General features: G+C 39.0%; 1 protein-coding gene across 1 annotated transcript in view; it reads right to left on the minus strand.

Moving 5' to 3' along the window:
* The window catches only part of PDE11A (phosphodiesterase 11A), a gene marked incomplete at both ends in the record, with an annotated part of 137,656 nt that extends 111,772 nt beyond the window's left edge, over window positions 1–25,884 (minus strand). Inside the window, 2 exons of the mRNA XM_080620917.1 lie at window positions 8,079–8,237; window positions 25,102–25,884. Of these exons, the coding sequence (XP_080477043.1) occupies window positions 8,079–8,237; window positions 25,102–25,884 (942 nt within the window). The remainder of the gene's footprint in view (window positions 1–8,078; window positions 8,238–25,101) is intronic.
* Between the last annotated feature and the right edge of the window lie 262 nt (window positions 25,885–26,146).

Genomic DNA, 26,146 nt, shown 5'->3' on the forward strand with positions numbered 1-26,146 from the left:
ATGGGTTGCCTGGGGAAGCTGTGAATACTCCATCCCTGGCAGTGTTCAAGGCCAGGTTGGACAGAGCCTGGTTTAGTGTGGGGTGTCCCTGCCCATGGCAGGGGGTTTGGAACTAGATGATCTCAAGGTCCTTTCCAACCCTAACTATTCTATGATTCTATGATTAACATCACAGTTTCTACTGACTGAGGTGCCTTAAAATTACAATCTGGACTGCAGAATTCTTGGCTTCTGGGCTTTCTGTTGAAAACTTTATTTTGCTCCCATTGAAGAATACAGTATGGCTGCACAAGGCATCATAATCACAGCATTTTGTTGCATTACCAGTGAAGTCTGTTCATATGTTTGACCAGCAAAGATCTGGACTCCTTTCTCCAGGCCTGCTGCAACCCCCTGTGAACAGCAGTGAAAGGGGAAAACAGAACAAGCTCCAGTGCTACTTCTATGCTTCAGAATTTGCAGAAGGACCCAGAGGTCTCTTACTAAGACTCAGACCCAGCATACCACTGAATGCTTAATAATTAATGTCTCTAGTGGATCACTTATGCTTGTAACTCAGTCTGGGGTTTTATCAACCAGGGATGTGATTAATAAAAATCAATCATTGCAAGTATAATTCTTGATAACAAAACTGTACTAAGCATGAAGAAAAGCAGCAGTACGTGTTCTAAAATGCCATTAAATACAAATACCGAATGCCCTCATATCTAAAGAAAATGGCTCCAAGTTACTAGGAAATCAATCACGCTGCTTCCGTGATTGAAAAAAACCCTAATAATAAAAAAAAATACCCTAAATAAAAAACCCTAATAACCCAGGCTGTAAAGCACTACCTATTACCATCAGTCTGTTGAAGGCTCAGGTCTCTGTGTGTCTGTACTTTAGCCAGTAAAAACATCTGAAGTCCTTAAATCAGTTGTGGAGGCTGCCTAACAATAACCAATACAATGCCATCTTGGTGATTCTCTAATCCACTTGAGATAGTTGATTCAAGAGACACAAGGGAAGATTTAGCTTAGAGATTAGGAAAAAATTCTTCACTATGAGGTTGGCGAGACACTGAAACAGATTGCTCAGAGAAGTTGTGAAGTGTTTAAGGCCAGGCTGGGCAGGGCTTTGAGCAGCCTGGTCTAGTAGAAGGTGTCCTTGCCCATGGCAAGGGGAGTGGAACTGGATGATATTTAAGGTCCTTTCTAACCCAAACCGTTCTATGATTCTATGATAGCTTAAACCAGCAGCTCCCATACTGTGATTATATTCAACACAGTTCTTGTAGAGCTGAACAGAGATGAGGCCCAACAGAGAAGTATGCAGGGTTCTTCTTTGTGCCAACAAGATTGTTTTGACTACAAGCATCCAACCAATACTATGAAAGTTTTATTCCATCTCATGGCTTTTCGTATAGCTTTTTCCAGGACTGACTACCATTCCTAAATCTGATCACCTTTCTCAAGCTCAGAGGCAACTTCAGACTGGCAAAATATCTCCTAGAAAAGAAAAATTAAATATAACTTGAGGGGAACTGACTTTTGTTGGGCCAGTGTCTGTGTGGTACAGCAACTTCTCAAGTTTTCTGACTTTTCAATGTATGTTCACAAAGGCAATTTAGCTGTCACCTTTTTTATGTCTAGTGACTCAAGGTATCTCAGATGTATTTGATCAACAGCACAGTCTACCATGGAAACTGTGTTCAGAATTTGGGAGCCAGTTTGCATTCAGTGGAAGGATGCAGGAGCCAAAACTGATCCTTAACCAATTCCGTTGGTGCTCTGACCCAGATGAACTAAAGCGTCAGGGGTCTGCATTTAATGAAATGCTCCAGGAAGAACCCAGATACCTTCATCACTCTCACCGTAATACAACACCAGAATGAAACCGCAGTCGTTCCCCCCCCCCCCCAAAAAAAAACAACCATGCCGCCCCCTAAAAAAACCACCAAAAAAGCCCACCAAAAAAAGCCACCAAAACAAATCCCAAGAAGATCTTCACTGAACTCTTCTATTGAGAAACCCTTTCTGATGCAAATCTGATAATGTGTTTAGTTGCTTTTTGATAGCACCCGGAGGCCTCAAACCAATATCAAGGATTTAGTGTAATACATACCATAAACACACAGCAAAGTAGCCCCCGAACCTAGGAAAATGCACATTTAATTAAAAAAAAGTTCACTGAAATATCACTGCAAGACACATTAGACATATTTCCATACCTCACATATAAAGATGTCCAATTCAAATGTTAACTGCCAGAAGTACTGATAAAGGTATATTTTGTTCTGTAATTAAAAAGAAATCTAGACTTTCAGCTTAACTTGAAAGCATGACTGAACGCCCATGGCAGTGCGGAAAGAACTAGATGATCTTAAAGTCCTGTCCAACCCAAGCCATTCCATGCTTCTATGTATACAAGATGAAGGCCATTCAAATATTTGTCACTGCAGTCATTTGGTGCTGTTGGTTGCAAACCAGTAGTGTGAAGCTGCCTTGATAAAGCAAATATTCTAGTGACAAACTGTTTTAAACTCCCCCAGCAAGAGAGCTCAGTTAATGTGATTTATTTTAATTTAAATTTGTGTAGCAAGTACTTTTGGAGAACTGTGCCTAATAGACCATTAGAGTTTTCCCAGACAGTTGTAGCGCCTCAGTACCTTCATCCTTCAAATGTCTTTACTATTTTCTGCCTTCTTTCAGTGAACTTGTCTCTTGTATTAGGGACATTAATGACATATGGACCATATGATACCTTTGAGGATTATGCCAATATTAAATGGTAGCTTATGGAGTCTCATTGCCATGCAGATTTTCAGAGAACCAAGGTGGATGTTAGCAGGAGGCAATTACATACTGCTATATATGAAACATATTCTTTACCTAATCTTTTTCTTATGTTCCTTTCTAGTGTACTCAAAATAATTTTCAGGGGACTTTTTTTGTAAATTCCGGACATTCACAGAGCTGGGGATCATCGTTTCCACAACAGTTGGAAATGACTACTTGTTCTGGATTGCTCTCTTCCCTAGTAGTTTTATTTACAGTTGATTACTTCCATAAAATAAAGAAACCATCCTAACTAACTTTGAAATTGCTACCTGCCGGTGTAATTCTAAGCTCATCATGCAAAAAATACACAAAAAAACAATTAGTAGGTATGACAAAATCCTTGCAATTCATTTATCACTATGGTAGATCCTGTATAGAATATATTTAAGCCTTAACAAGTGTGGACCAGGAAAAGCACACTAAATTGGACAATTTGGAATCACAGAGGTGCTATAAGGAATGTAAGAAATAGAAATGTTCAGGCATAAGAGAACATTATCTTCAAGTCCCCACAAACCAAACATACACCAGCTGAATCCTGGAATCTGGATATATATATGTATATATCTTTCTTAATAAAACTGTCCACAGAGCACAGACAACCAAATCTAGCTCTTCCTTCCCCCTCCCAGGAGATCTCTCACGACATCCAACCTACTGCTGTTCAGTAAGTCATGCAGAAATTTAATTCAAGCTGGCTGCACTGGCTAGTTTCCCTGCAGTCAATTCACTTCTTTTGGGCCAGCAGGACGTCAGAGCTAGAGAACCATTATGCCAGTCTAAGTGATGGTGGATCTGCTTCTGCTGTTTGTTAAGCCTTTCTGATGGAGGATTAGATTTGTTTTGGTACTGCATCTCAGAAAACTCTAAAGGGCATACAATAATCTAAACTACAGACTGTCAAGATCTTGTTAGTCTGAGTTTCTCACCAGTCATGGAACAAGTATGACTCACCAGCAAACAGCACAAAGACTTAAATGAATCTTCAGGACAGTACTGGGAATGAATGCAGGCTGCACAGTTCTTTTTAAGGGTTTTGAGTTTTAATCTTCCTATGACTGTGCAGATGAACTGGTGTTCTTATTTGAAACATACAGGTAGAAGTATATCACAAGCCTAGATTTTCCAGAAGGTCACCAATTACAGAAAATAATGGAATAGCAATGGCTACTATACAAAAAGTAAGAAGGTATTCTACTATTGTTTGTATCAAACTGTTAATGTCTGGAATCAGTCTGTTCAACTGAGCCACTGATGCTGGGGAGAGAAACACATTGTGAGACAGAACATTTTCTTTCGTGCTCGTGGCATGCAGTTCTGCATTTAAATAATGAATTGGCTGAAACTTCCCTTACACCAAAAGGAGAAAAGAAATTTGGCATTGGGAAACAATCACTACATGTGGGAAAATTCACTTAGACTAATTATTCGTGCTGTGCAATTATCACCATGGTCAGAGATGTAAAAGAAAAACCTGAAAATTTGCAGTGAAAAATCAAAACTAGAAAAACATTGAAATCTACTGCTCCATTTTACATATTGCAAAATATAAACTTGGTTACAGCTTGGGAGCATTAAAAACTTCTCAAACCTTAAATATTTTATTTGCTTTTAACTTCCTGAATACATCTAAGAGTACATAAAATGATACTAGCATCTACTTAATTCTAATTGAAAATGTAATTCTTGGTTTCCTATTGACTCAAGACAGTAGTTCCCCCAAGTGACATTTCATTATAGAATATAGTCTTGTAGCTTTGTAAAAAAAAAAAAAAAAAAAAAACCAGCCCAACAGACCATTTTAATTGTTTCACACAATACTAAGAGAGGACAGACACTTGTAAACACCAGTCAGACTTAAATGACACTGACATTTCTTTGAGAGGACTTGGGAGGGAGGAAGAGGAGGAGTAATTCACATTTTTATTTTCTAACCATTCTGAAGCTGCTAATTGTTGGAAATCATAACATCAACATAAAGCTGAATTTGCATCTTCTGCCAGCTATTCATCAGGCTTTTCTGCACAAACCACCACGATATCCTAGCAGACATTTTCTTATTTTGATCAGGATTTCCCGGGTTTTGCTTGCCCCCTTCCCTCACAAACACATTTGCTGATATTACCAATAAAAAAAAAAAAAAAAGACCGAAACCAAACTTGTTTGCTAATCCTGCAAGATGCTCTCCTGGAAGTGTGAGCTCTCTTGCTTGCCAGATGTATATCATGCTTTGTAGGTTATCAGTGAGTGAACAAACTTAAAAGCACAGTTTCGGAAATAACAGGACATGATCTACCAGGCCTCATTAAAGCTAAAATCTATTATAGGTCATGATAATGGTTATGTTCTCATTAATTTTTCCATAAAGTCTACATGTCAGAACCCATTTAATATATTATTGAAGAGTCCTAACATACAGGCTTGTACCTAAAACAACAATGTAATGACTAGTAAAAATAATACAAAAATGGCAATTAAAGTACAGGAAACCTACTGATTTGAGATAATATTTACCAGCCACTGAATGGAAGAAAATTGACATAGCCTCAGCACTGACATCAAATATTTACATTAATATGTTTACATTAATAATATCAAATATTTACATTATGTTTATTACACATGTACATGTAATACACACACATATAGAGTTGTTATGCTAGTTGATAATCAAATGTAGTATCTGTGATAAAGGCTCCATTTTAAATAAAGTTCCCTTTATATAGACAGTACTAGTAAAAAGTGCAGAAAAAAGCCTGTTCAGAGAAGGTCTAATTTTGTTTGTTTTGAATTCAGATACCCATTGAAGCATTCACTGACAGATTTGTACCGTATGCTTGTAAATCAATATTCAGCATCCAAGATTTTCAGGAATCAGACTTCATTCAGAAGCAAACCAATAGTTACAGAAGTTTAGATAACTTACACAGAAACAATTTAAGAATTACTGGGTCACTTGAGACGTCTGAAAAAGTAGCATCTGAAAATTAAGGGTTATTTTAAAAGTTACTTAAACCAAATCACTCTGCAGAATCAGCTACATAGACTTCTTACAGAAATAGGAATCAAAAGCTAATTATTTTTGTGGAAAAAATTTAAGCTTTTCACAGAAAAGTTGTCTTTAATGTGGTGCTAGAGTAAGTAATCCTGCCAGAGATAGGACTTTCTTCCTTGTTACTCAACACATTTAGAAGAAAAACACGTAATCAAAAGATGACACCAAATATACATACACACAGCAATGAGTGTTGTTCTTGCAATTAATTTTTCAGTTTTATAAAATTAATAGTATTGGTCTGAAGAGTAACCACAGTTAGGTGGCATTTATAAAAGTTTTTCAAAAGTTCATTCTACAGTATTATGTATCACTGGGGAGCTGAGTCATCTGCATTGTTAGTCTGTTAAATTATAAGCCTGCTTTACTGTCAGCTTGATTTATCCTCCAATTTTTATATTTGTTGAATGTATTTTAAAATATATTGCAATCCAAACATGCCTATTCTTTTAACTTGCATCCAAAATGGCCAGGTCTTAATGAGAACCTGAAATTTGAAACTGAACAAGAGGTTAACATCAGATCAGGGTATAATATAGGAAAAACACCAATATCAGAGAGTGACATGCAGCAAGCAAGGTGGCTCTTCATGTGTAAGTAGGTGTTGCTAAAAATAACTGCTGCAAGAACTCCACTTGATAGGAAAGTTGTGATATGCTAAATAATCTAATAAAATATAAAGAAATATTTGTTCATAACTGTTTCTATTGGAAGACACCTGATAATTAATACAAGGTCTAAAAATAATTGGTATTCCTCTTTTACTGTCAACTTTTATACAGCCACTTGTTAACACAGTTAGCTTGTCAAAGATTTTCCTACCTGGACTGCAGAATGTTCCTTTACATACTGAAATTTGAAAAAGGAAATCTATTTTGAATCACTCCCATTGCACAGCAAACCAGGGTACAATTCGATTACCAGACATTATTCATACAAAGGTTCATATTCTTATTTTCACCAATTTTTTTTCAAACTATGAAGTAGTTATATACAATGCTCTAAATGTATTGCTGTTAATATATAACAAAAAAAAAAAAAAAAAGCAACTTCAAGAGGTCCTCAAATATAATTACTATGGTTTCTATGGAAGAGGAGTTTGATTTATGCAGTATTTCATATCATTTATAAAACACTGGTAGTTTAGCTTTATAATGCATTTTGTTCATGTCAAGCTATCTTTCTAAAAATTATCTCCATCTATTTAGATGAACCAGTGTGACAAGATTTCCACCTTCCAACAAGTATTACTTAATTTCTGTTTTTGTCATAGCACAGAAATGTCAACACACGTGTAATACATCACCAGTGCTCTGCACCAAATATTGACTGCCTTTGAATCAACACAAAGAGGTTTGGGGGGGCTTCTAACTACACTTCCACAAAAAAAAGAGATCCAATACTATTTTAATACACAGAAGTGCATTTCCGTATTATATGCTTGAAGGAAACTCCCCTTCTCTCTACTGGGCAGAGTGCACTGCTGTTCTTTTCCTCCCCAGCTTATTGTCCTCTACCATTCCCTTCCCCAGTCATCTTTTGGCTTTGTGGACTTTTCCCCTCCACATTCAGGTGAATACATCTGCCTTCAAATAGCACCATTTCTTATCTTCCCACTTCCATTTAATACAAGTTCCTTCCTTCTGGCTCCCTCTATTCTCCTGCTTCTTGAGCTCACTTTACTCTCCAAATTCCACTTAATATACACATCTAGCGTTCCCTTCCTGCCTTCTTTGTCCTTTGATGGGCATTTGCAACTGTGCTATATTTTAGAATAGCATGAAGTTGCATATGGATAATTTCCTCTAAAATAAAATTTCTTTTGTATATGTTATAGGCATTTATCCAATAGAAAGGACTAAAAGAATATGGTGATTTTTAAACTCAGGAAGCTTAGGAGTGTCTCTGTAACAGTTTTCTTCCATAAACTTATTCTTACAGGTAAGTTTGCAAAAATTAGAAGTCTTCCTATTAAGATCTATTTCATGAAAAAAAAAAACTACATAAGATTTGGAGACCATGAATTTGAAGTATAAGCCACAAGATCAACAACAGAAACGTATATTTTATGTTAAGGACTTCTAAAAAAGCCATCATTAACACAAATGCTGTACCATTTACTTATTTGGTTTAAGTATCTTTAGAAGAGTCTACTGAGTTACAAAAGAAACTTAAAAAAAATGCAAAAGTAAAGGTAATCTTACTTTTTCATCATCATCAGAAAAAGGGGCACCTCCAGGAGTCTTATTAATTGCTTGGGCAACGCCAATAATCTCTCCATCACTGTTTCTTATGGGCATGCACAAAAGTGACTTTGTCTTGTATCCAGTCAGTTTGTCAATCTCATCATTAAAGCGTCGATCCTTCAAGAGAAAACAAAGAAACATTAACATGCACGTTGTACATCTACATTTTCTTCAGGCAGCAAAGTATTTTATTTTTTCAACATTTTACACAGTATTTTCAGTAGCGTTATGTGGTTGCTTTGCTATTACCCCATTCTTCTTTAGCTGTTTTTCCTCAGTTAGGATACCAAGAAAAATAGTTTTCTCAAAGGACCAGTACAAGGTTTACCATTACATAACTGTATTCACTAAAGTGCCACGTTTATAGTCTCAATTAGAAGAATGACCTGCCTAAAGCATCACTACCAAAGCAGCTACCAGGAGAACATGTTAAAAATTAAGACAAAATAAACGTATGAGGAAAATAAACACAAAAAGAGAAAAAAAATGTGATAAAAACTGCACAACACACTTTGGGCCCTGACAAACCACAAGCTCCTTACACCCATGGCTCAACACAACAACTGTGCTGCACAATATCCTTGTCTCCAAATTGGAGACAGATTTGACAGATGGACCACGCTGTGGATAAGAAATTGGCTGGATGGTCACACTCAAAGAGTTGCGGTCAACAGCTCAATGTCCAAGTGGAGATCAGTGATGAGTGGTATTCCTCAAGGTTGGCATTTAGACTGGCACTGCTTAACATCATTGTCATTTTTGTCAGCAACATGGACAACGGGATTGAGAGTACCCTCAGCAGGTTTGCTGATGACACCAAGCTCTACGGTGCAGTTGACACGCTGGAGGGAAGGGATGCCATCAAGAGGGACCTTGACACGCTTGAAAGGTGGGCCAATGCCAACCTCATGAAGTTTAACAAGGCCAAGTGTGAGGTCCTATGCCTGGATCAGGGCAAACTGAAGCACAAATAAACGCTGGGAAAAGAATGGATTCAGAGCAGCCCCAAGAAGACATACTTAGGGGTGTAGGTTGATGAGAAGCAAAATATGACCCAGCACTGTGTGCTCAAGCCCAGAAAGCCAACCGTATCCCAGGCTGCATCAAAAGAAGTGTGATCAGCAGGTCAAGGGAGAAGATTCTCCCCCTCTACTCCACTCTTGTAAGACCCCACCTGGAGTACTATCATCCAGCTCTGAGGTCCCTCAATATAAGAAAAACATGGACCTATGTCCTAGTCTATAGGAGGACCAGGGGGATTGAAGGGCTGGAAGAACTCTCCTATGAAGACAGCCTGAGAGAACAGGTGTTTTTCAGCCTGGAGAAGAGAAGGCTCCAGGAGACCTTCTAACAGCCTTCCAGTACCTAAAGGGGGCCTATAATAAATCTGGAGAGGGACTTTACAAAGGTATGTGGTGATAATAAAAAGGTGGGATGGCTTTAAGCTGAAAGAGGATAGATTTAGATTAGATCTTAGGAAGAAATTCTTCACTATTATGTTGGTGAGGCACTCAGGTTGCCCAGAGAAGTTGTAGATGCCTCAGGATGCTCTGAAAGTGTTCAAGGCCAGGTTGGATGGAGCTTTGAGCAATCTGATCTAGTGAAAGGTGTCACTGACCATGGCAGGTGGTTGAAACTAGATTTAAGGTCCCTTCCAACACTTATGATCCTACTGCTGCCAATAAACATTCCTACTAGTGAAGCTGTGGGTAACCACACAGCCATTGCAAGCACTGGTGAGGGCCTCAAGCTCCTGTGCACACACCATAGCTCCCTGCAAGGCACACGCTAACAAAAGAGCTGTTCACAGTACACGAAATGTATCTTTTTATAGTGTTTGGAGCATGCAGATGCTGGGATTTGTATGAAAGAATAATAAGTTGCAAGAAGAGCTGTGCTAAAAATGTATAGGCAAATATCTGGGTAGTCTGAAAGTTCCTAATCTAGAGTAATTTTTCATTAATCTGTACTGCTCTAAGGGGCAAATTTAATACTAACTCTCAGTGCTAATAGAACAGAGCAACTGAATGCCCACAATAAATGTTTTCCTTTAAGCTTTACATGACAAGTATCAATCATTTATTCAAGAATTTTGCAAGTATAATTTTTTGTAGCTTTGTTAATTTTCAAATTTTGCTGACCAACAATTGTGTCTAACATCAAGTGTTTCTATTGTTACATACAATTTCTTTTAGGCACAACTATTTCATATGCTGTTGTATCCACTTTTATTTAGATTTTTTTTAACAATGCTAATGCATCATTAACTAGGAAGATTTTTATCTATTTTAATTAATGCTTATATAAAATCTCCAGATTACAATTAAATAAGCCTGCAGTGTAATCTTATTAATCATAAAGCATGCACTTCCTCAAAAAAAAAAAAAAAAAAACCCAAAACAGAACACATACTGTGAACATAAGACCCCTCTTAAAGTAGAATGACAGAAATTAATCTTACTGCCAAATAGTAAAAATGTCTATAAATGCACGTTGAAGAGTAGAGATACTTCAAAAAGCATCTTGATATGAATAACACCAGCAAGTATTTTGTTATTTTATTTTTTTTATAAGGCAAAGAATGTTCTTAAGGCTGCATATAATCCCTACTGAGGGATATACATGAGAAATAAATGCTTGCATCACATTCAAAGACTACTTCCCTTTTCAGCACAAAACACCCCAAGTCTTTTATTAAATCTAGATTTTCTTCAACTTTCTTGCTGTCAACCCTCTTCTGTGAGTCACAGTGCTGCACATAGAGTATATTTCTGTCCCCAGAGTTATCCAGGTACTAGAGTCTTAGTGCTAATCCCGAAACATAAAGACATTGACTTAAATTGCATTGAGACAGTTCTTACTTCAGACTTGAAACATGGTTCAGGGGCAACTGACTAACACATTTTACACTAAAACACTAGAAAAAGTGTCTCATGCTTTAATGAAAACCCAGGTGCCTTAATACTTGCAGGAACTTCAGAATGCAATACATTGTAAAAGATTATAAACTACCATCTTCAAAACCATAAATAGTAGTGCAAAAAAATGTGTCGAGTGACAATATTATATCTTGACATCAAATTGAATTTGATCACAGTTTAAAAAGAAGGCTGCAAAGTTTAGCAGTAGTAGTGCTAACAGCATTTTTGTTCATCTTGGGGAATAGTCTTTAACAGCTGTCAGCCAGGAAGGGAATTACTGCTATTTACTGGCAGCAGCTCCGTTCCTTCAGGGTGAAGTTAGCATTTATGCTGCAGACAATAGTTACAGCCAGTTCTGACTCCCTTAATAGGAGCAAACTGAGCTGTTCTACAAAAACAAGCACAAGTTTTGTTTTCAAAAGTTTAGACAATATTGACTGTGAAATAATGTCCATATTTGTCTCAGGTGATGAAAACAATCCATACAGTCTTTAATCTAAGATAAAATTTGATTGCGATGAGAAAGATATAATTCATTAAATCTTTACTGATGCTCTATACTGACAGACTTTTTCTTGGCAATTTTACTTCCCTGTTGTGAATTGCAGATTCTATAGAAATAGACTGTTCTAGTCACCTCAAGAGACATGATTTATAAATGCTCTACACTCAGAGACTGATATATACATTTGGCTATTTTACTACTTTTTGCAATTTTTCACACTTTTCAACCACAAGGAATTAACACCAGCTGTAGTATTAATACATAGTTCACAGTGCTCTTCTGCCACAGCATAACTCTCGGTCTTTTTTATGATACGGAATTTAAATAGAAAAAAAAAAAAAAAAAAGTAAGTTTATTAGGAGTGGTTCTTCTTCCTTACACCTATTTCTGCCTCTGGAGTATAGTAAACAATCCTTGCTTCTATAAAGACCAGATTACTAATATGCAGTCTTTGATAAGGCTATGATCAGATTTCCTTGAATTATGTGTGCCTAACAACTTCCTTAGGAAAGCTAAAACCCTCATGATGAATATTTTTTAATAACAGCATCAAGAACCCAGATCTGCCTGATCTTGTGATCTCTTCCCACATGCTTGTAAACACTTTTATATCAACTTCAATCGAAACTGATCTGTTCTTCACTGTAGAGAATCCTGCCTAGAAGTAGATGGTTCTTCTGTAACAGAAGAATATGAAATGCAATGCAATTATCACACAATAGGCTTCACCAATGAATAAATTAAACATCATTTCTTCAACTACTTCTTGGTAATGACTGAACTACTATTTGGAATTAGCTATTGTTGCTGAAATATTGGTAATATTCTTTGTGTTACTGAAGAGACAGTCTCTGCTCTACTAATTTTCTTCAAAGCAAAACAGTACATGGGAAAACACTGGAACGAAAGCATGGCTTGACTAGTAATATTGGTTTTGATTTACATCTTGTGAGCCTTATAAAAAAAGTAAGTCTTCAAGGGGGAGTTTAACTGAAAAAGGACAGCCGTTGGGACAGATGAAGTGAGTTGCAATTCATTTCTCTGAATACACAGTTAAAAGAGATACATTGTTATAAGACAAAACAGAGGTCTGGGATAAAAATTAGGAAGATGTATTCATGTTCTCGTGAGACCTCACTTGGAGTATTGTGTGCAGTTCTGGTGTCCTCAACATAAAAAGGACGTGGAACTGTTGGAACAAGTCCAGAGGAGGGCCACAAAGATGATCAGGGAACTGGAGCACCTCCTGTATGAAGACAGGCTGAGAAAGTTGGGGCTGTTCAGCCTGGAGAGGAGAAGGCTGCGTGGAGACCTCATAGCAGCCTTCCAGTATCTGAAGGGGGCCTACAAGGATGCTGGGAATAGACTCTTCATGAGGGACTGTAGTGACAGGACAAGGGGTAACGGGTTCAAACTTCAACATGGGAAGTTTAGATTGGATATAAGGAAGAAATTCTTTACTGAGAGGGTGGTGAGGCACTGGAATGGGTTGTCCAGGGAGGTTGTGAATGCTCCATCCTTGGTGGTGTTCAAGGCCAGGTTGGATGAGGCCTTGGGTGACATGGTTTAGTGTGGGGTGTCCCTGCCCATGGCAAGGGGGTTGGAACTAGATGATCTCAAGGTCCTTTCCAACCTTAACTATTCTATGATTCTATGTTGATCTGAAAGCTTCTTTTGTTTGGGTAACAATGGTCACTGCAGTGAGTATTTTAATCCAATTGAAATTTACCTGCAGTGAATGGTGGCACACAAGACGGGACTTGTGAACCTGTCTGAACTGGATGTATACAGTACAGCCACCAGCGTTAGGAACAGATTTAATGATGAACTATCAATCTTGTATTCCTTAATAGATGCTATGGAGAACCAGAGACACAGGAGGAATGAGCAATCTGGAAATTGTTTTTTAGTTGCTACTACATTGCTTTTCTGACTTTCAAGTGGATTTTGGAAGTTTCCCTATTTGTGTCTCTTGCTGGGACCCTTGCACTAGGAGAAAGGAAGCACAGGGATCCCAGAGAAGACAACCTCAGTCCCAGAAGCATGCCATTCAACAGAGATGCAATGACATGTTTTGGTGTTCCTGCCATCCAATATCAAATTATTCACATATGCTAGAGAACTGGACTACCTTTTGGAGAAGTGTATTACCTCTCTAAAGCAGAGACTAAAAATATGGTAAGCACAGTATAAGGACATCACTGCATTTAATTAGGAAAGGGAGACTTTTTGAGGAAAACCTCAACAGGAACTTGGTAAAAACTGAAAATCGTAAAGATGTGAAGTGAAACTCTACCCCTAACCTTTTGTAGAAAAGCAGGCAGGAATTTTATTTTGATGACATTTAGAAAAGGGATAAGTAAAGCTATATAAGTGAACAAAAAAAAAAAGCACTGTTTCTGGTAACATTAATGTATATACTGCATGGTTCAACAATATAATAAAACTGAATGACTGGATGACCTGCATTATGTCCCAAACCACTTTGATGCTCACAGCTTCCATCACGTATTGTCATAATATAATGTATATGGCAGGATCCCACAGAGAGGTTTTACTGTGTTTAACAGCATCAATAAAAACCTCAAAGCCCAAGTATGAACTGTGACGGCTGAGAAGCTTGCCCAAAATTAACATCTACCTCTCCTTACAGTATAGTAACTTTCAGCAAGAAGGCCTGTTCAGCAGCTGATAACAAAGCTGCAAAGTCAGAGAAAGGCCCTGTCAGACTGCAAACATTTTGAGATACAAACTGCTAAAACAGCCTGCAGCACAAGAGGGTCCTCACCTGCACCAGGCTCCCACACAGTAAGGAGGTATATTGATAGAATGCAGCACTTACTTTTAAGTTTCCTTTCCAATCAAGACTTACATTCAGACGTTATGGACAGACCAGATAAAATATACACTTGAGAGAAAGACTTCAGCATAATTTTGATTGTACTGGCAGTGTTTTCACACAAAACCACTCAAGAATTACAAGTAAAGTCTTCCACTGACTTTAAAATACTAAAATATTATTAAAATATTTTAATATTGTATATTAATATAAATATAAAATATTTATATAAAAATTACAATAGTGTTAAAATGAAACAGTTGGGTTTAGTGCTTTGGTTCTATATAGAGATTCCTAGATGACAGAGATACTCAAAATGTGACGACTGAGGCACTTTTAACTGGAATTTCAGAACTGCCAACAAGGAACAGTTATTCTGCAGGATAAACCTTATCCTTATCTCAAGTTATTTATTGATTGTAAATTCTTCTTTTGGAAAGTATTACCCTGTAAAATGTGACATTCAATCAAGTAAAGACACAGAAGAGAGCAGGTTTGATTCATCAATGCAAGTGCTGGTATTTCAGCTGCTTGTGCAGTGACACTGAAGTCCTGGTTCTTTTTGGATGTATTTTAAAACTGTCAATAGATGAGATCAGACAAACATCTTCATGCTTCTATTCTATACAATACCAGATTATGGCACAGAGTTTTTTTCCTAGGGTTCTGGAATCACGTGTTATCAGAATCTCAATTTCCATTTAAAACATATTAAATTTCTAGTTCCTGTAACTGTTTAGATAACATTAAAAGTGTGATCTGAAAATCGTCATGAACATAAGGATCAGAAATGCCAGAACCTGGCTGTGAGCAGCCTGAATTCTTATCAGTAAGCTGGTATATTCAAATACAATTTTCTAGATCCCTTACCTTCATCATATTGGATGAAAACTAAAAACACTAATGACGTTTACAAGCCCTGATCCCAAAAGATGCTCATTTATCTTGATGTACCTGAGGCTTCAGGCAATTTGAAAGCAGACCTAACCAAATAATGCTTATTCCCTGTATGTCAAGTCCTCCAGATTGACCTCTGTATTCATAAAATTAGTCTGTAAATCTGACTATGAATTCAGCAAGGACTGCAAAGAGTCAAATCAGCTGTATCACTGACAGAAGTAGCAAGCAAAAGAAAAATCCTTTAGGGCCTCATCCTTTTTTCTTTTTTCTTTGATATCAGTAGCATGGACCACGGATGAGGTCACTAAATAATAACTGATCATAAATAAACCTAAACAGCTACACTTAGAGGAAGCCTACAAAAATTAACGCATGCTGACCAGGAAGAAATGTTAAAGCCTCATCTACAGATTTCCAACGAAAAAAGAAAAAAAAAAAAAAAGAAAAAGAAGAAATAAAAAGATTTCTTCTCAAAATATTCTAAGGACATGCAGTATTCCACAACAGGACATAGAAGGTCTCTAACTCCCGTGAAACAGTCAAAACAAGTATTTTGTTCTTACTTACATCTACATATCTTTTCTCAAGACATTTGAAGTAACAGAATAAGTTGACAGAAATTAAAACAGTTTTAACTTCTGAGCAAAGTTTTACCAACTGCATTTCAGTGTTGATTTTCAGTTTAAGTGGTTCAAACATTGTTAGCAAGGGTAGTTTCTGTTGGTTTGTGTTTTTCTTTCAACATAGTATAACTCTTTGAACTTGGAAAGAAAACACGTCCTTCTATACCCTCGTCAAAGCTAGTACAATTAATGTGAGCATTATTAGCATGATTTAGAACAGAAAAAGTAGGATCCTAAACCAAGATAGCTAAGAGTCAAATAACATAGTGGAGGATGAAGCCTGCCTGAATACATTTCCACAAATTAAGTCTTCATGACATTGTTTTCCTTTTCCAGAGTCTAAGGAGAAAGCAGTCAATCTAGTGAAATGGTATAAGTGACTCAGCCAAAGCTGACAGCTACAAGCAAAAGCCATTTCTGATTTTTTTAATGATTTGAAACTACTGCTTTTTAATCACACTGAACAGAAGAACACAAGAGGTGCTCAATTAACAAGCCTGGCCTACTATATTTTATAGTTCATTGCACATAGTTGCTTTTTCCTTAGGAAGGGCTCACAAAAAAACCCCAAACAAGAAACTTGCAGAAAAATGTCATTGAATATACTGTATTTAATTTATTGGGTTACCCAAGTTGTATCAAAAATAGGCAACAGAAGTAGTACGTTTGACAGCGTTGTTAACCTAAGTATTTCTGCACTACCAAACTGTATGGGATGGACTGATTTAATGTGCTTTTGATTGACTTTATAGGAAGCCATCCTGCAGAAGCCTTTACATTTACTGGAGTAAAGAAGCTGAAACTGGAAGAGACCTATTCAATTTCTTAATTATGCTTCCTTTGTGTATAAAATACGTACGCTTTTATAGCAAACAAAAAGAGCAATCAAAAGACAGCAAGTTATCTAGACTCGAAGCACAACATTAACAAAGCTAAATACAAATGAAAAATTGTCATCCAGTCTGTTCTAGATACTCTTCTCTAAAAATCACATATGGTATAAATTACATTGTGCATAAACAGGAAACACAAACCAAGTAATAAACCACTACAGTAGATATGAGGAAAAACCTTGTAGAGAAGAAATTTGCACAGAAAACACAAGTAATAAAGCAATCTCTGAAGAGACTTCTATGTAAAGATTGCTGCAGCTATTCTTGTCATCTCTCCCAAAATTCCTAAAGCCCCAGAGACAAAGGCAGCAGAAGAACAAACTAGGACCATTCATCAGCATCAGAAACCCAATTCTCCCAAATAAATGAGCACACAGCCCAGTTATATAGTGACTATTTATATAATGACAACAATATTTCTTGTAATATAAATTTAATTAAACAGATAAGGATGAACAACACAGCTCAGCTAACTCTATTCCTTCACTCCCAAAACAACTCTAAAAAAACCAAAAACAAACCACAGAACATTAACCCTCAAAAATTCTTAATTTCCAGATTTAAAAGTAAGTCCATGTATAGTTTTGACTAAAAAAAAAAAACCACCAACCAAAAAACAAACAAACAAACAAAAAACACTCACAAACTTACTTTGAAAAAGTAAAATATTAACTTGCAATGATACAACACTAAAGTTTTGGTGTGTTGGTTTGTTTTTTCTGTAAAATGTATCAGTAGTTTGGGTTTGTTTGTTTGCCTGTTTGTTTTTTAGTTTGGCTAAAGTGTTATATCTTTTATGTCCTTTTCTGACCACTCCTTCATTTACTAGTTAGGCAACAAATATAAGTAATAATGCATGTTGTCTACTTATGACTGGCACAAAAATAGTGGGGAAAAATAGTATAGGCAGTCTCGCAGACAGCAGTAAATAACTTCATAAGCACCAGCAAATTCGCAGACATGGCTGCCAAGCTAATAAGCATAATTGGATCTCATGCTTCACAGTCTGAGCTGATCTACAGCAGGGATCAGAAAAGATTCCTCTGTACAACAAGCTTACCCAGATACATTAAAAAGTTCTTGTTTTCTTTTTTCAAAACAGACTCCTATTTAATCACCTATAGCACAAAAGTAAAACAAGTTGTGGTCTTGGGTGTAGCAGTTTCTGTGCACTTCTGCTCTGCTTGTATCATCATCAAAAAGAAAAAAAATTTGCAAAGAAAAATATTTTTCCTCTAATTTTAAATATTTAGAGATCACACCAACTACTGTTTGCCTCCATCATAGTTACTCTCTGTGCCCTTCCGGACCTGGCTAATGCCCTGCCGGGAACCAACCACAATCATGCCCATGCTCGCATCTCGTTTCACCCCGCTTTCAGACAGGCATCAGTGCTGATCTCCTACATATTATTAATATAAAATATATATACACACAGGGCAGCTTTAAAAAGCCAATAACCCTCTGAGGAAAGAAATCAACAGAACTCCTGAGGGTTTCAACAGAAACCTGTGTATGGGTTTAAGGCTGTCACTCGCAAGTGATTACTCAGGTGAGCAACACATGGACTCAAATGTTACAGAAGCAGTATAAGATTCTTGAATAATAAATCAAAGCTACCTTCTTGTGACAAAGCAGCAGTGTTATTAACAAAGCCACACATTTTCATATATACACTGTACAGACATTAAGCTCAGACAGCACACAGTTGCTGTTATTCTGTTAACATGCAACTCCGCTGAGCCATTGGCTCAAGTTCTTTATATTTCAGAATTTATCAATAGGGTTGTTTTAGAAAAATAAGACAAATTAACTTGCATAACGATTGCATGCTTATCTATTAGTTGTGCTATTCTATAGAAAAACTACACAAAAACCTGCAACTGTAAATAGCCAAAATTAAACATCCATTTGTTTTGAAAATTGAAAACCAATCGGAACAGCAAAATCATTTACCAAACAAGACTACAGCTTTATTCAGGCTTGTGCTTGTAACAGGATTTCAGCTAAAACCTTAAGGGCCTAATCCTGCTATTCTTTCTCATAGTCACCAACCTGCTCTATACAAATGTATTTCTTTCTCACAAGGAAATTACAGGACACAGAGGCACCAGTTTCACACCTGTTCCACAAGGAAGTTTTACAAGCATCTGAGGGAAAAAAATTTTAAAATGCATATTTTCTTCAGACAGATGGACTAACTGAGCAATAAATTAGTTAGAAGTCTGCCAGCTTAACAAAAGATGGTCTTACAGAGGGCAGGAAAACTACCCCAGCTCTCCAAAGGACCTTTCAACCCCAAGCTCTCCACAACCAACAGCCAAGGGGCCTGCTGCATGAGAAAGAGCTAAAAAAAACCTACCAAAACAAAATAAAAGCCCCCCAAAACACAAAATTACTAACCTGCTAATGCTCTGAGGTCCTCCATGCTTGTATTCGCCCAGGTTTTCGTCCAGGAGCCCCTACCTGCACAACCCCTCATACCAGCACCAAAATGACAACACTCTATCCTACAGCACTGATTGTAAGTATTGGTAGTATGCAAGCCCCACAAGATGGCGGATAATTATCCACCACCTGCAGTGGGAAGCAGAGAGAACTCATTACATATGAGTATGAGTAGACCCTTCCCCTCAGTCCTAGTGCAGGGACTTGTGTTTGCCCAGCCACCACCAGCTCACCTGCTGCTCATTTCCAATGAAGGGGCAGCAAGCAGGTGAGGTGTATCCATGAGGTAATGGCTGGGCAACCTTGAAGGATAGGCCACTGACTGGTGAGGTAACCTTGCCTGCCCCACGTAAGCATGGTGAGGAAGCTGTGTTCCTTCTTGACACCTGAGGGCTGTCGTCAATGGGGTATACTGCACTGCGCAGACCTGCCTGTCCTGGTGATCCACCTGAGCAGTAGCATGGAGACGTGAAACTGGGCCCTCAGGTGGCTTTGGGTGTGTGCCCTTCTACACACGAACTCCTGCCCCTGGCAAGTGTCTCCAAGGTGAGAGCTGTGGTGCTGTGACCCAGGAAGGCCTCAGGACATGTTACAAGTTCATCACAAACTCTTGAGAAGAAGACTTGAGGAGTGAGGGAGGTGACAGGAGGTGAGGAGACCTCCTTAGTTGCTGTCTCAAGGGCTTTATACTGTGGAGGGGCAGGAAGGTGCTGCGGAGAGATCCCTCTCTCCCAGGCTAATGCTGCTGCGACATGCAGGGCATGTTTGTCTCTGCTGACTCTGGGATAATCACAACATCCCTTCACCAACTTACTGACTTATACAGTTTCAAGCTTTCCTAAATTTTGCCTGATGGGCTGGAGTGTCCTTTTGTGGAAAGCATATCAGAGCAGTTTAGTTCTTTAGAGTTGCAATTATCTCCTGCCTTCCCTGTGGTACTTTTCCAGCGAAGTTTAACGCTCAGCAAAAATTGTTTTAACTCTTTTTTTCTGTATTACATGCAATTTTAAAAAAATATTATTTATTCTGCTTACCAGTTTTCATGCTCTCTGAAGAGCAACCTCTGTCCTTGTTAGAGTCAGCACTGAAATGAATACTGCCATTGTTCATGCCTGCTGCTCAAGTGCTGCTGAATAAAACAGTGCCTAAGTGCTTCCCATTTGCAGAACTCAACCTCCCACCACCCGGGGTTTTAATGCTTTAACTGCTCTTTAAAACTGAAAGAGATGCACTGCTAATATTGATGGTAACAAACAGCTACACTGTGTAACGAAATGTGGCTCCCACCTGCTCCTGACCTTCTATACCATCAGCCTGTCCCACAGGCTGAAAGGTTTGCACCTATGAGCAGTAAAGTTGTAATGCAGTCCTGACACAGCAGGAGACCATGAAAGCTCAGAGCTCGCCCAGCCGTCCTGAAGACAACACTGATGCCTGTACCTAAGGTGATGAAGGATGTTTAAAATGTACTGTAAAAGGCTGTGTGCATTAGCTGTATTCTGCTTGGCCTAAGCTTGAAAGATGTCACAGAGGAGTCCAGAGCAGAGCTTGACTTGTCTCTTGTTTTACTTGATTTTAGCTCCAGTAATGTGGTTACATTTTGTTTTTAAAGACTTGAGCTATATAGAAAAATAATTTCTGATCATCTTTTATGGCACTTTCTCCAACTTACAAAACCCAGTGAGTTTATTTTTACTCCATTTAAATTAAAGTCTTAGCTTTACTCCATTTAGTATTTCTTCTCTCTTTGCTACCCACTTTATTAAAACATCCATCTGGTAAGCCATTGTTTTCTTCTGTCCTTAAAAGCTACTTTTTAAATTCTTAATTTCACATAAGATGTACAGAAACTTTATTCAGCTGACACTGGCAAATGGTAGAACATATTTTTCACCACTTTTCGATGTATGCTTACTATTCTAGAGAGTCATAGGGTTTTTTCACTAGTTAGAAGGACTCGGGATGCTATTAAATTATCTCCCAATGCTTGCACAGCTAAAGGTATAATGATAATCAAAAATTACTTGTGATTTAAATATTTTATTTAAATACTGCTCTAAAAGGTAGAACAAAATTAAAATGATCAGTAGTTTCAGCTGAACATCATAGAAGAAATGTGAGAAGAAGGGATGACATGAAAAAAAAGGAATCTATAGCTTTAAATAGTAAAAACCTTAACTTTTTAGGCAACACAGAAGAATTGTAGGTAAGGTTTAATGGCCTCTCTCCCTGTGTACTTACAATATGCTAAATAGTTTTCATATATGACTTCAAAAGCTACATTTATGCTCTATTAAAAGGAGTCTCAATGGACATTTAGGACCAGAATTTTCTTCCCAGTATAATTGGATTCTTCCAACATGTGTGCTCAAGCCACAGTGCATTATTCACATAAGAACAGAGAGTCAGAAATGCTTCCCAAAATTAACAGAGGGGAAGACTCAAGGCCTTATTTTCAAACTTAAACCGACTAGAAGTTCAACTTTCAAGTCAGATGGACTGCTTGCAGGAGAAAGAGTTTAAGACCAGCTCCAAAAAGCAAAGAATGTATCTAATTCCTTTTCTGTTCTCAAATCCTTTGTAGTGCTAACCCTTACAGATTAGATCATATATTTTGCAAAGTGTTATAATTATAACTCACTTCCATCACTTGATTTTGCAATGTAATAAATAAAGCTCTTTTAATGCCATGAATGAAATTGTGCAGCTTTTGAATCAGTCATTATCAAATTAAACCTTTCCATTAACTAAGTATCTGTCAAATTCTCTGATGCTGTGAAACTCCAAAAAGTTTGTTCAGTCACTGCTTTACTTCTTAAATCAAAGTGCCATGAGATATTATATAGTTGTTGTTTAGTATTAAAAGAATTTATTATTATACAGGCCTCAATACATAGTGCTAGTTCCAAACCTTGTATCTAAGTATGCTTATTGACCTATGAAAATTGTTTCCATGAGCAGCTTTTGAAAGTCTGACTCAACAACAGTAATAATCATCTGGATCATGGAAAAGCCTCAGCCTATTGTTTGATTTCATCTTTTGGTACTTCTTCTCTTTAGAAAAATAAATGTATAATTGAAAACTTAACACAATCTCTGAAAATTACACTGCCAGCTACTTACAAAGATTTCCTAAACCAGTCTGTGTATGGGCACAGGGGACTGCTGTGTGAAGCACATTAGAAGACGTGGCAGGATTTATATGTAATGTGGATTGCAGTGAAGTCCCATTAATGTCAGTAGTAGCTGATGATAGAAGCAGGCAACCCAATTTGTACTCGACGGTGGAATTCCAACTGGTATTTGAGCAAGCTCTGAGAAAATAAAGATGGCTGGATAATAATAAAACCAATTTCCAACACTGTAAACTAGCCAAGTGATGGTACAGTAGTACCTTTACCTTTTTAAACAAGTTTGTTATTTAAAGAAAAATAAAAGAAGAAAGCAACAAAAGAAGTGAAAGTTTAATCTAGAGGTGTTCTTCTGTCCTATCATAAGGCCTTTTCTTACCAAATGGGTAGTATCAATGCAGATACTCTCTTCAGTTGACAAAATGGTGCTGTGCTGTCACCCCTTTATCTTCAACTCCACCTGTCAGCCTGACAAAGTTTCCTGGTGGCACTTTCTTTTACCTGACAGTTGTTTAAACACTCCCAGCACTAGTGGCAATGCTGACAAAAAAAAAAATCATATAATCATATTTATTAATTTTTAAAGTGCTGTATTGTGAGCACTACAATGATCTGAAATGGAACAGCTGTTGCTTTTTTACACACATGCACCTGGGTTTCCATAGGGCTTTCTATACTATTAAATTATAAAGGTCTCCTTTTAATGATGCGCAATGGATATATATTTGTCAGGTAAAAGAAGATAAACTAATTCAGAAACATAATGGAAAGTAGATCCCCCATTTTATTATCAAGCAAAACTTTCATTAAAGTTGCAAGGTTTCATTTGCACAAGAGTTGCACAAACAGAAGTAACTCCACTGAAAGCAGGGAAGTTGCAATTGATTATTACAGGATGAACTTGGCTTAGAGCTTTCCCTTCTACTGCAACTAATGTACTTGTGGCTTAAGTAGACAATGAATTGTATTATTTACAATATTTTAATCAATTTTGGATAGGAGCCAAACAAAAGTATAATGTAAATAGTACCAGGAATGGCAACTGGATGGATTGTTTTTTACTTTTCTCTGAGAATGAAACAGACAAGAAACTGTTTAAAGTAGCGGGGCTTTTTCATAAAGGAAGGGAACACAAAATAAACAAACATCGAAGAAAAAATAATAGAGTCCTCCGGGACTAGAAGCACCCTTCCCACTGGCATGCTCAAAAAAAATTGGCTGGAGCTATCCGGAGTTAAAAGGAGAGATCAAGCCCTTTTACAGCCAAACTCAGATATCCTTTCTATCTGTTTAGTCACTTGAGACTACTGAAAGCATCTACTTAACCCTCAACAGCAGATATTTTGGGAAGAGTACAGTTTGGGAAGTAATAATCATTAGAAAAAAATAATCACATGGTGTATAATAGTGAAAAGGAAAAATAAAGGAAGAAAACAAGCTCAGATTTTTTTCAAAGGCGATCCAACACTCAGTCATTTTAGTCTGAATATTGCAGCTTTTTTACCAAGCTCTGTTCATTCCCTTTGAACTCTGTGGGTTGGGAACCTCTGTCTGTCTGGATCTGTGAGGTCCCTGGTATTTTTCGCTGCTTGATGAATAAATAAATATTCGGCCCAAAATACATTTACCTTGGCTCTTCTGCATTTCAAACAAAAATAATCCAATTTTATTTTTCAAGTTTCTTCCTTGTATGGTTTGCTATAAAGCATCAACAGTTTTTTTTTTTAATGTTTATTATTTCTGTTATTACTGCAGAGCAGAATTAGACATTGGGCAATGATTATCACTAAAATCCTTAGAGACATGCATCTCCCACCTTTCTGAAGCTTTCCAAGATCCTAATTGAGTTTCTCAATCTGTCTCTCTGTGGTTCTTAATTTTCTCAGGAGCCTCAAACTGCTGATAGTGTCTCACACTAATAAACACTAGAAATAGCCCCTAGGACTGAGAGGTACGTTTCAAGCTAGTAAACTGAATGCACCAGTTTGCATTTGCACACGCAGGCAAAGACACATCAGTCCCTATTGAAGTCAATGGGAATTTTTGCCTTGAAGCCAGGACTACATTTTCACAATTCACACTGAAGCCTCTATAAAAGTAAAAGGTGGCGAAAACCTTTGTAGGAGGACAAGACTGGTTATCAGTCCTAGGAATAGGTTTGAAAATACATGCCATGTGGGCCCAGTGGGCATAGGCAAAGTTGAAAATATATGCTCCTTTGAAAGCAGTGAAATTACTTCAGCAGAGGGTAGACAGGAAACATTAACGAGCCAGACATTTAAGAATGTTATCATCGGGACTGTCACGGGCATTTTTTTTAAACTTTTCTTCAACCGATTCCAAAACACGTTTTGAAAACGCATGAAGGGAAGTAACACTCCTGCGACATCCAGCAGCACTGCTAGACCGATCTGATGGCCACTCTGGCCCCGCCGGCCACCGAGAGAGGCTTTCCGCTTTCCTCCCGCCCTCATGGGAGTCCCCTCCCGCTCCGTCAACAGTTGACCCCAGCGTAGCCGCGCCCGCTAAGCGCAACCCCCGGCACCCCGACGGGTTCCCCGCAGGGACAGCCCGGGGAGAAGCCGGGAGACGGGTTGGGACGCCCCAGGAGGGAGGGAGGAAGGGCCGGGCGGCGGCGGAGCTTCAAGGCAGGCGCATCCGCCGCCGAGGTCCGGGAGCAGCTGAGGGCGGCGAAGCCCTGGGAGCCTGCCCGGCTCCTACCTGGTAGGCGTCGGGGATGTTGACGGTCTCTCCGTGCTCCGCCACGTAGCCGATGATGCCCTTACCCCAGGGCACCTGCACCTCGTTGCTGTTCTCGGTAGAGCCGCAGGGCAGCAGCGGGGTGCCGGCGTGCACGTCGAAGAACTTTGAGACTAGACTCTTCTTGCCGGCGGCGGCCCCCTCCACGAGGAAGAGGGAGCCCCGGTCGGCGTCCACCATGAGGCAGACGAAGATGAGGATCTTGTAGCTGAGGCTGGTGAGGTCCAGGTCGTTGGAGATGTCCTTGACCAGCTCCAGGAAGAACTGGCGCTCATTATGCTCCTTGAGGTAGCGCTTGTAGTCCAGGGCAGTGGGGGGGTACTGGGGCAGGCTAATGCGGGACTCCAGCAGGGCGCTGAGGATGTGCGCGGTGGTAGGGGGCAAGGAACTGGCCTTCCGCAGCAGCGCCCGCCGCCTTACGCTGCTCAGCGGCTCCTGCGCCCGGGCGTGCACATGTTCGTCGTAGGTGAGGTTGACATGGATGGCCTTGGAGCGGGCGAAGCTCTTCCGCAGCTCCTTCTGAGAGGCTCGGCGCTGCAGGACGCCGGGACCGCCCGCACTGCCCCAGCCGCCACCAGGGCCGCCGCTGCTTCGGCGCTCCTCCGACGGGCCGGCGACGGGGACCGAGGGCGCTTTAGGGAGCGAGTTCTTCCTCTTCAGCCACTTCTCCACCAGCTCCGGGTGCCTCTCTAGGAAACTTTCCACCGCCGCCACGTCGAGGCCGGTGTCGGCGGCGGCCGCCATGGTGCCGGCGGTGGGGGTGGCTCAGGCCGCAGGAGCCCCCGCGGAGGCCATGACCCGCCGCTTCCAAGTGCTGCCGCCGCCCCGACGGCCGCCCCGGGGTACGGGGGGTGGCGGTACCCCCAGCTAGAGCCGCTTCTGCCGCTTGCCCGGGCCCGTCCTCGGGGGCGCGCCTTCTTCTCGCCCCCTGCTTCCCCCCGCGACCTCCTTTTCCTGCCCACACTCTTTATTATTATTAGCAGTAGTATTAGTATTATTCTAGGTA

Source organism: Psittacula echo (genome assembly GCF_963264785.1).
Source record: "Psittacula echo genome assembly, chromosome: 6".
In the NCBI taxonomy this organism is placed as follows: domain Eukaryota; kingdom Metazoa; phylum Chordata; class Aves; order Psittaciformes; family Psittacidae; genus Psittacula; species Psittacula echo.